Source organism: Pseudopipra pipra, chromosome 11 (genome assembly GCF_036250125.1).
Source record: "Pseudopipra pipra isolate bDixPip1 chromosome 11, bDixPip1.hap1, whole genome shotgun sequence".
In the NCBI taxonomy this organism is placed as follows: domain Eukaryota; kingdom Metazoa; phylum Chordata; class Aves; order Passeriformes; family Pipridae; genus Pseudopipra; species Pseudopipra pipra.
Window position 1 is genome coordinate 18757367 of NC_087559.1, and position 11551 is coordinate 18768917.

General features: G+C 42.8%; 1 protein-coding gene across 1 annotated transcript; it reads left to right on the top strand.

Moving 5' to 3' along the window:
- The first annotated feature begins 440 nt into the window (after positions 1–440).
- On the top strand, positions 441–11310 carry LOC135420474 (haloacid dehalogenase-like hydrolase domain-containing 5). Its single transcript, XM_064667994.1, has 8 exons — positions 441–559; positions 2669–2878; positions 3662–3774; positions 4708–4801; positions 5981–6014; positions 6879–7053; positions 8064–8252; positions 9051–11310. The coding sequence occupies exons 1-8, from the start codon at positions 473–475 to the stop codon at positions 9445–9447; spliced, it is 1299 nt and encodes a 432-aa protein (XP_064524064.1). The 5' UTR covers positions 441–472; the 3' UTR covers positions 9448–11310.
- The last annotated feature ends 241 nt before the right edge of the window (positions 11311–11551 follow it).

Sequence of the window (11551 nt, forward strand, 5' to 3'; positions counted from 1 at the left end):
GGGGCTGTGCCGTGACAGTGTGTGACCGCTGTGGGCTCAGGGCCGGGGCTGTACGATGACAGTGTGTGACCGCTGTGAGCTCAGGGCCGGGGCTGTGCCGTGACAGTGTGTGACCGCTGTGAGCTCAGGGCCGGGGCTGTACGATGACAGTGTGTGACCGCTGTGAGCTCAGGGCCGGGGCTGTACGATGACAGTGTGTGACCGCTGTGGGCTCAGGGCCGGGGCTGTACGATGACAGTGTGTGACCGCTGTGGGCTCAGGGCCGGGGCTGTACGATGACAGTGTGTGACGCGCTGTGAGCTCAGGGCCGGGGCTGTACGATGACAGTGTGTGACGCGCTGTGAGCTCAGGGCCGGGGCTGTACGATGACAGTGTGTGACGCGCTGTGGGCTCAGGGCCGTGCCATGTGTGTGACGCGCTGTGGGCTCAGGGCCGGGCGGGGCGGGGCGGCGGGTCCCGCACTCCTCCCGCCATGCGCCGGGCGATGCCGCCGCTCCGCGCCCTGTGCGGGGCCGCCCGGGGTCTCTGCGGGTTCGGCGCGGGGAGCGGGGGGACAGCGGTGAGAGGGGACGGAGCGGGGACGGGGCGATGAGAGGGGACCGCGGGGGGACCGGGGTGGGCGGGAGGGACCCGCCGCTCCAGCACCCGGGACGAGACCCGAGCGAAACCGAAAGGGGTGCGGGGTGTGGGGTGCGGAGAGCGCGGCCGGGCCGCCGCAGTGCCCGGGCCGTGGGATGCCCGCGAGGACCGTCCCTCGCCGGGGACGCTGTGACGGGTTCCCGGGCAGTGCCGGGCAGAACTCCCGTCCTAAGGACTGCTCCGTGGTGGTACAGTGGGAGCAAGGGAAAGTCGTTCCGACTCTATCCGTCCCCTTCGTAGAGCAGCGGGGCAGAGCTCTCCTGTCCCGAGCACAGTGTTTCGTTAGGGTCAAAAGGAAAAAAAAGCTGTTGACTTCATTATTTCCCTGCTGGATGTATGCTCAGTTCCTTCCTTACTGCTTTTTTCCTCCCGCTATGCTTAACAAAATACTTTCTTTTGCTAGTGTTATTCACTGCAAAATTCCTATTTATAATCTGTTGTTTATACCTCTGTTATTTTTACATAGCAAAATGAAGGTGAAGAACCACGTCAATTGCAAAACTATTCTGATACCACTTCAGTTTCAGCAGTTTCAGATGCCGGTCCCCAAAGCGTGAGGAGACTGCTGTACATTCAGCAGCAACTTTTAGCAGCATTTCTGCAGCAGTTGGGTTGTTTCTAAGATACCATTCCTGAAACGGGTGCCGACAACGTGGAGACAAGGGCTGCAGGGGTTTTGTTTTAAAATAGAGGCTGATGATTCTATAGAGGAGGAAAGAGAAGGCTTCAGGGGGAGTTTTTGCATGTAAAGCTGGACAGCAAACCCAGCCTAATGTAAATCAATGATAATCGATATATTTACAGCGTTGGTTTTATTAAACTGGGCTCAGCCTCGTGGGTTTGCAGCGGTTGGAGTGCTGGGTTTGGAAGGGGCAGCAGTGGGAGCCGTGCCGGCTGTGCAGGCAGCGGCATCTCCGTTCCCAGTGGTGACGGTGGCGGTGACTGTGCTGTACCAGCTGCAGGAAAAATGCAGCCGGTGAATAATTGATGGGGAACAAAGTGCTGCTTAAATAGGCAAAACGCCCTTCTCCCTGCATAGGGAACACGGTGGGCTGGGTGGGACAGCTCCAATAGCGAAGGCTGTCCCGCTGCGGTTCCTGGAGTCGTTTCTGTGCCTGTTCTCATTGTGCTCCATCTCGGCGCTTAATTGCTCTTTCCCTCTTCATCATATAATGACAGAGGGAATCATAAATCCCAAGAGTCTTGGATTCCAATTTAGGCTTGGGAGAGAAATGAAGTGATAATTTTTTTTCTGTCGTTTTCCAACGTGATTCATTAACAGTTTCATTGCTCAACAGTCCTCTCTCTCTGCTCCCTGGGCTTATCAGCAGCTCATCTTTCTTACCCCTCCTTAGCCTCATTTTATTTTCCTGAACTCATGAAGTCCAGCTCTTATTTCCTCAAAGGCAGACAAGGGGACACATTTAAGTGACTCAAGCAGCACCTTTATCTGAGGAGGTGATAACTTTACCAATAGGCATTAGTCTGCTGTATGTAAAACTAAGAATCAACTGGAGCCATGTAGAAAGAGCACAGCAGTTATCTGGCTGTAATTGAACCTACTGTGGAACAGAAAAGTGCAGGTGACAGCTGGGACAGTTTTAGTATCTAAACCTTGTAAGGGAGAACTCAAATTCAAGACCTACCTACTGCTGAAATACTGACTGTTGTGTATTTTGCTAGTGTTCGAGGGGGGGTCAGATCAGTCAAAAGTGGGACTCACTGGCACAGCAGCAGGTATTTTGTACCTCTTCTGATCAGTTTGACTTCATTTTTGATCTGAAACATTCTAGAACTATTTGTAAGGCAAGGTAGAGCTCAAGAGGCTGTATGCATAAGGCAGAGGGAGCTGTGCTCCTTGTGTCACAGTGGGTATTTTAGCATGTGAATGTGTCTTTAAGGCATGTTACAATGTGCAGAGTTAAAGATCCCTTGCTCTCAGGTGTCTGTTCTGGTTGGGCTGTAGCTGCTGAAAGCTCCATCAAACGTGTGTAAGTACAGGCAGAACTAATGTGCTCTTTCCTGACAGCTCAGTGCACTGCCATCCTTTGGGTTCCTGTTTGACATCGACGGGGTGCTGGTGCGAGGAAAGACTCCGATTCCTGCTGCCAGAACAGCCTTTCGAAAGCTTGTGAACTCTCAGGGACAGTTCTTGGTGCCTGTGGTGTTTGTCACCAATGCAGGGAATTGCCTTCGCCAGAAAAAAGCCGACCAGTTGTCTCATCTGCTGGGAGTTCCAGTGAGTCCCTTAAATCCCATTTATTTCATTATTACGTTGAATGTGTCAAATGTATTATCTTCCGTTAAATGCTGCTCAGTTAATCTGGTCTGGTTTTTCCTTAAGCCCCCTGAAATGCTTCGCTGGAGGTATTAGAGAGTAAAAAATGCTGTCCAAAGCTAATGGCATTTCCTTTGGTAAAGGTACTGATTTTTCCAATGATAAAGCTAAAGTTAACAGTATTTCTCTGCAAAGATGATAGGTAGTGATTCATAAGAGCATCCTTCCAGGATAATGATCTTAAAGGTTTATACCTATCCTGTGGAAGGAGTGGGGATATGTAAAATAAAAGGTGATTTCTGATACAATTAGATCAGTGCTGTAGTTTAACAAATGGCCCACAATTGGAACTAGAGCAGTTCTGATTCTTCTTCCCTGTTTGTTTTCCAAGTTGGGTGATTCTGTAAAACTAGGAGAGGAAACCTTGTGCTCATGTTGAATAGAGTAATTCTGGAAGCTGAAAGGGGTCTGTGCATGACAATGCAGTAATGTATTTTTTTGTAATGTATTTATGCAGCAATGTATTTTTGTCTGGCATATTATCAATAGGTCCCTTGTGAAACTTTAGAGAAAATGTTGTGACAGGGGTTTAGGTACATCTGTATGATGTGGGGGTTTAGGTACATCTGTATGATTGTTTTGCAATTCCTAGACTTTATCACATCCGTTAATTGAATCTTTGTATAAATGACTTCCCTGATAATCAAAACCAACAGACTGGTTTTGTTTTTGAATCCCAACCAGATTTCCCAAGATCAGGTGATGATGTCACACAGTCCCCTGCGGATGTTCAAACGTTATCATGAGAAATGTGTCCTGGTGTCTGGACAAGGACCACTTCTTGATATTGCTCAAGAGTATCTTTAAAAAAAATAAAAACCAACAACTTTCAGTCAAAGTGGTGTCCTTACTCAAGGTCAGGGGATCCTGTGGATCAAGTGAAGACCAAATATCTCAACCCTTCAAATACAGCAATAAGCAGTAAATGGTAGTTCTTACTATGATGTTAAATTTATGTTGTGAATGTGCTTGGTGTGCTGGTATTTGCTTCACTTTGTTCTGTCTGTTTTGAGTGAGGAAAAAGGAGAAAGAATTTTTTAATTCATATGCAAATGACACTTTAGCACACAGGGTTTGTGCTCCCTTGAGGAGGAGAGCCTGACATTCTGTCTGTTATTTATCACACTGACTTTTACCTCAGTGCTCAAGATTTGCTTGTAAGCATGTCTTTGTAACCAACATCTGGTGTAAAATTACACTTGAATATTTTTGCCACTTCTATACTAGCTACCCAAAACAACTTGAATTATGTTGATATAATGGTGGTATCAAAGTTTCAAACATAATCTTTGCTCATGCTTCTGGTTAGTCCCTTCTACACTTCTTCCTTTATTGAGATTTTAATTGAAGTTGGTGTAAATCATAAGTTGTAAAAAATGTATATGCATATTTTAAGTATAAGCTCTATTTCAAAGACAAAGATGAGAAAAAGGTATTGAAGGAACATTCCAGTTAACTGTCAAAATCCATTAGGCTTGGCTAAGAGACAAGTGTGTTACAAGGCACTTGTAACAATACAAACCAGAAAAACCTTGGTCTCCTGTTTGTCTGTAATGGGATGATCATCTTTTTGTCTCACAGAGAAAAAAGTCAGTCTTTGATGGTGCTTTCATTCCTAGCTGATTTGCTTTACCAGATAAACTGCCTGTGTTCAAGTTGTTAAAATGGAGTTATGGATTTTAAAAATCCTTTCCTATAAGAAGCTCTTTGTCCTTAACTGGTGTTTTCAGCCTTGGTTTCTGTCAGCCCATCACCATTGAGACTCTGCGGGAGAAACACCCGCTCTTGGATGCAGTTGACCATGACAGAAGACCCAACGTTCTGGTGAGTGTATATTTTTGTTTTAAAGCTCTTTATTTGCTCATTGCATGACATTCTATAATAGGGGTCAGTATTTAACTACCAAGCTAATGCTGCTGTTCTTACATGGTGTTTTATCTTTGCATTTCTGCTTCCTTATTTGTTTTATTACAACATTTTCAAGAACAAATCCATAGACTTTTTTCTCTCAGTGGTAATTCTTTAACCCAGTCTTCGATATTGTAACTTACTGCTGTGGGAAAACTTACAATCTAATACAGATACTTAATTCAAAATCGGTCTTGGAAAGCTGCTTAGCTTCTTCAGATGTGTGGAAGATAACACAAGCGTTTTCCTTCAGTATGGGATTGTGTTGGTATTGGTTCTAGGCTGTGAGGTTGCTTCAATTGTAAATTAATGCTTTGCAGATAATTTATTTACCTGCAAAGGACTCCCTTTCTTGTTTATACCAAATATATTTAATGTTTTCAGTATGTACAATATGGTTTCAACTGAATTGTGCCGAATTTCCAAGAGAAGTGAATACATCCACAGTAAATCCCTGTGTGAACTGGGCATGGTCAGGGCAGTAGATTTGCCCCATGTGAAGCCAAGACATTCCCTGTGGCTCCCAAAATCCAAAACTCAGGTGTATCACCTTTGGCTGTGCTTCTCAACCCTGCAGGTGGGGAAGCTCAGGAACCTGTTAATATGTTTGTCACCACGGAGAGTAAATAATGAAGTGCAAACTCTTAGTTGTGTAGCAAATACATTACATGTTACACAATGCGTTTTTCTTTATTAGCAGTGTTAAAGAAATACACCTTAAAAACTATAATACCAATGTCTTGATAATACTAAAGGCCTCTTACTCCTGTAGAATATTAAATATCCACATTTTCACACACAAGTAAATCAAACAAGTGGAGTTTTCAGGCTTTCCAGAGGCAGTTCAGAAGAAGCAGGAGGCTGGTGCATGTAGAGCACTCTGACATGTCTGCTGTCTGTGTGCACGAGGTTTCACTTCACAATGGAGATACAAGTTTCTGAGTGAACTGACATCAGGTATCTACCAAAACAGAGAGAGTATTTCCTGTCAGTGCTGCAGAAGGCAGCTGTGGGAGCTATATTTGAATTTGTTCTGCTAAAAATAGTAGTAGATGTTTAATCTTGTAGAAAACTTTCACTCTTTTCTTATTGCAGTCCCCCTCTGCTGTGGAGCTTCCCAAGATTGAGGGTCAGTTACCTTTATTTAACTTGAAACTATCCATTAATAGATGAAATATCTTAATTGTGCTTTATAATCAGAAATTATTTTTAGATTGTTGGACACTTCAGAAATTTGTCTGAGACACTCATAAGATTTCCTTGTTGATGACATCTGTCATTCATTTGGAATGCATCATGTGTGGTAAAGCTGGTTTTTAATGTGTACAGTTTTCAGCCATGTGTTTTTGAAGTTTCAAAGCTACCTGAGGTCTCCTTTCCTTTTCATCTGCCTTTAATGGGCTATTGGTGCCTTCCTGTCCAAACTGAGGAATGAATTGACATGTGTGCAGCAATAATTGGTCTAGTCCTCACCCGCAGTCAGGATGGTCACTGCAGAGCTGCAGTATGAGAAGCACCTTGTTTCAGCACATTGTGTTCACTCCCATCTGAACTACGGGAAAGTAGAAACTGGACCTTGGGATTTAAAAAAATCCATTTCAGATTATTGCTGGCGACACGGAAAATGTTTAAAAACAACATTCAGATTTTGTTCTAAGATGAACAAAATAACATCTCTGATGGATTACTTAAACACTGTATGTAAACATAGAATTTACAAAGGTGTGGAGGACTTAGAAATACAATTTAAAAGTTAATATTTTGGGGTGCTCTGGAGAAACTTAGTCAATAAAAAAATCAAAATCCTAAACCTGTATGTTTTGCAGTGGGGTCTTGTTGCTTCTGAGATTTTCTGTGAATGGATGGGTATGTGATATATTAAATATTAAGATCTAAATTAAAGTTAATGTGACCGTTTGATCAGTCTCTTTAGACCACTTGTGTGCCCTCTTAGCAATTCCATGACTCTGTTTTGTAATTCTGGTTCTCACAGCTGTGGTGTTGTTTGGGGAGCCAGTCAGATGGGAAACCAGCCTGCAGTTGATAATAGATGTTTTGCTGACCAGTGGCTATCCTGGAAATCCCTATCACCATGAAAACTACCCTCACATTCCTGTGCTTGCCTGTAACATGGATCTCATGTGGGTAGCTGAGGCACAGTCTCCAAGGTGAGTAATTTATAACGTGTATATTGTGATGTATTTGAGGTTTCCTCATTTCTCCAGTAAAATTCAGAGTCAACACTTGAATACAAAATGCCTGGTGCAGCTTCACAGAAGGTCTTGGCTCTGAATGCGAAGTCTCTACACTTTCAGCTAATGCTGCCTTATTGCTGTGTGCATTATTGCATCCAGGAAACCAGTTACTCAAGAGAAAAACTGCTTTTAAGCTCTAAACCCTTTTGTTTTCTCACTCCCAGAAGAGTGGGGAAAGAGAGGTTTTTGCCTCAGGGCCTCAGAGTCTCAGTTCAGAGGGAAAAATGAAAAAATTATCAAGGCCAATTGTTTCATTTCATTAGGTCCTTTGGAATTTCTCTTTTCCACCCTACATTCCTGGTAGGGTTAAGAGCTGACCCTGCTGTTGGAAGCAGTCAGTGGTTTTGAGCTGAGGACAATGCAGTGAGCTCCTTAAGGAACATAAGAGAAACCAGCAGAACACGCAGAACAAGGTGGCATAACCTCTGATAGTGATTTTGTTTGATTTTGCTTTCAACAGAAGGTAGTTCTTTAATAGTCTTGTTTCCCCTCCCTTCCTCTCAGTCTATAGTTTGAACATAATCTGAAATAGAAACTTGTTATTGTGATTTGATTCCTGCCTCAATCCTGGGTCAAAGATCTTGTCAGATATCCTTCCTTGGAAACAAAGGCTTTTTCTAATTAGCACATTGGCAGAACATGTGTGTGTGATAGTTTCACGCTAGAGCAAGGCAGCCAGGACATCTACAGTGAGCAGTTTTACAACGAGATAAATCTGTTGTGCCGTTCCAATAACGTGGGGGTTTTGTTGTTCGGCAAATAAGCGCTTTATTTCCAGTGAAACAGCTGCAGAAATGTTGCATGATGAGGGAAATTTGATAGCTGTAGGATATGGTTTATTCCTAAAAAAATCATGAATTAAAAAACCTCAGTTTGTTTTTTTTTATCCATACTTAATTTGATTTGTCTTTCTGTCTCCGTAGGTTTGGGCACGGGACGTTCATGGTTTGTTTGGAGAACATTTACAAGAAGATCACTGGCAGGGAGCTGAAGTACGAGGCGCTGATGGGCAAGCCCAGCCCTCTGACATACCAGTATGCCGAGCAGCTGCTGCGGGCCCAGGCCCTGCACCGGCCCTGGCACCGGCCCATCCACACCCTCTACGCCGTGGGGTAAGGGCTGCTCAGCTGACCGCGGGAAACCAGCTACACAGAAACGCCAGCCAGGAAAAATACCCAACTCTTCACCTGCTTGTTTCTCACACCACTGGGACCACCCAATGGTCTGGGTGCTGTGGTGTATCTTTTCTGTTTCTAATCTTAAGAATTAATAGCACTTTGTTCTTCTTATGTGCAATTTCTGTAGAAGCACAAAAAGGGGTTTATATGGAGCTAAGATTTCTCCAGATTATTTATTTAATTATTTATTTCTGTCATAGGCTGTGTAAATCTAAGAAAAAGGATTCACCTGGGTACTTGTTTTATTAGGTTTACTGGTATAACACCAACTGGCTTTCAGTAAATGACAGTTGTTAGAGAATGTAGAGCTTGAATTTATCTGTGAGGTCATTAAGCTTGGTCATGTGCTACTGCCTGTGCTGTCACATCATAGAATCCTTTTCATAGAAAGGGATAAAGCTGTATTGTATAAAAGACTGTTCCAGAAGCTCCAAGATGTTTGGAAATATAATAAGCTCATTCATGCACTGTTCATACCTATCCTTGATTTTCCCTCCCCCTGCTCCAATCTGTAGTTTCAGCCTGGAGAGTGACTCATTTGTATCATGTCACCCTCAGTGACAATGGTGTAGTAAAATAGCTGTGGGATATGGATTTCTTCCTGTGCATAACTCCCCATGAAGTTGTTAAAGTATAAATTAAACTGTAAACTGAAACTGTACCAACGTCTTTCATACATGGACATGTGACAGGTAGGCCTGCCCTGCTGAGCGAGCTTCCTTCTGTTTGCAGAGACAACCTCATGACGGATGTCTATGGTGCCAACCTTTACAACCGCTACCTTGAAGAGAACTCCAGGAAAGGCTCCAAGTCGCGTGTTCAGGCCCAGGTTTCTGGTGGCAGAGGCTCTGCTGCACTCTCTCAGGACAATGACATGGACCACGGCTGGGAGAACCAGCTGGCACCTGCAGCTGCTGCCCACTGCAGGTCTGTGCTGGTTTGTACTGGGGTGTACAACCCCCACAGCGAGGTGCCCTTGGAGACCAGGGACAGCATCACGGAAGCCGTGTTCCATGGCCACAGAGATTTTAGGTTTGATTCTGGTTTAGTAGAACCAGATCATATTGTACCGGATGTTGATGCTGCTGTAGACCTGGTCTTTCAGCTGGAGAACTTCGCACCTAATTGAGGTGATGTGATTTCTTAAGGACCACTCAGTGCTGTGCTTTTCTTCCCAAAAAACAAGCTGTGCTTTACAATAGCACCACAAACTGCTGCCTTCTAAAATTTTTTAACTTCTACACTAATGCAGTCTTACCTTAGGTATGCTTATTAGTAGTATATGTAGATATATTAGTATGTTTAAGTATATTAAATATCAATAATGCTTTTTATAGTACTTCAAAATATGTAATTTTTGGCTTTAGTTGCCCTTTTTTGTCCTCTTCTTCATTATGTTAGGTATTTTAATAGCAATATTTCATAGTAGGCTATTCATGTTACTGGTACTTTAATTCCCCCATGACAGTATCTTGTTTGGTTTTCTGGAAAATTTAGCCTGTAGGTATGTGAGATCTTCAGGGTATCACAGCAGGGTTTGTTGGGGTCAGCCTCTCAATTTCAAATGGGCTGGTACAGCACAACACGTGTTACTGCTGGGTCTTCTGCATGTGAGGGGTGCTCTCCTAAATTAGAGTGGAGTTCAAGTCTGTTCTGCTGGGGACTTGCTCACATATAACTCTGCTGCTGCCTTTCTTTCTGTTTGCTTTCCCATGTGTCTGGAGTTGCTATTTCTTCTCTCTGATGTGTAAAGCCTTAATAGAACTGCCTATGGAGGTTGGGGAAGGCTAACTTGGTACCACCGTGTTGGAACTCCAACTGAGCACAGTCCTGTCTTTGCCTTTCTATCTGCACATTTTTTTTGAGGAATTGAGGATCTTAGAAAGCTTTAGCAATTTTGTTTTAGGTGTTTCTGTGAGTTGGACTTTACCACTGAATGAATGACTACTGCTTGGCCAAAAAGTGCCTCATAATTTACTTGAAGCCTCATACCACTGTGGTAATTATCTGGCCTTTAGTGTAATATATTTCATCTTGTGTCCATGTTATATGTTGTTTGATTCATGGATTTTATAGTTGTTCATTTAAAAAAAAACCCAAAAAAGTAATTTAATTTATGTTATTTTTGTAAAATACTTCTAAATGTTTTCATCCAAGACGTGTCTTTGAAAATATTTCTGTACTAATAAGCATTGACAGACAGATGGTGGCACAGGGTGAAATGACTTCCTGGCCAACTTCTTCACTGCTTATTATCCCAATAGCAACATCAGAAAACTCACACCACGAAGAGAACGCAGCTGCTATGGGAGTCACATTTTGGTGTGTTTTCCCTGTTTGCAAACCACCGTAATCCCCCTCTCCACTGTCAGGATTTTTGATTTATGACTTGTAGTGTTTTGTAAGTAGCTTTCAACGTATCTCGCTGGATGCAGTTTAAGAACACTGCTTTAAATGTTTATTTCCTGTTTCTTCATTGGAAAAGTATTTACAGCAGCACATTCTTGCCTTTTCATTGGTACAATAAACAGATATCTCCTATTTCTTTAGCACTTTCTGTAATACACCAAGTATTTGCAAAGTATGCCAAATCTTTCTGAGTAATGATTGTACTTTTGTAACATGTCAGGATGATTTGAAGTTGTATTGTTTCAGTACTAAAGCATGTTGCAGACCTCTAACTAGTACGAGAATTGGTGAAGCGAGGAATAAAAATGTTGGAAATGTCTTTAATGTGATTGTTTGTATGAAGGTATGACTGAGCCGCAGGAGTGAAGGATCTGCAGCTGGATCACCACAAAAAGAAATAGGCAGTTGTTGCCACAGGTGATAGACAAAATAGATTAATATATATGGGTATTGCTATAAAACAAGAGAAATGTGAGTGTAGCATAACTTGTGTTATACCAGGAGGCTTGGCAAAGATTTTGGGGACGTGTCCTGAAAAACAATTTTTTAAGCAAGGATTTGAAGTATAGTGAGTTATCATTGAGTACCATAAAACAGTGCATCAGAACTAGCACTGTAATTTCTAACATTTCCTGCCATGGTAGTTTAAAATGAAATGTAGTGATTCTTCGTTAGTAACAAGCTAAGATGTGGAAATACTTAGAAGAAATCTCAATCTGTAGTATTGAAAAGGTGGATTTTTTCGGAGTTCTTAAGTAAAACTGAGCTTAGTGTAATGTTCTTTGCAATTATTCAGCTAACAGTGAGATGAATTCATATTATCT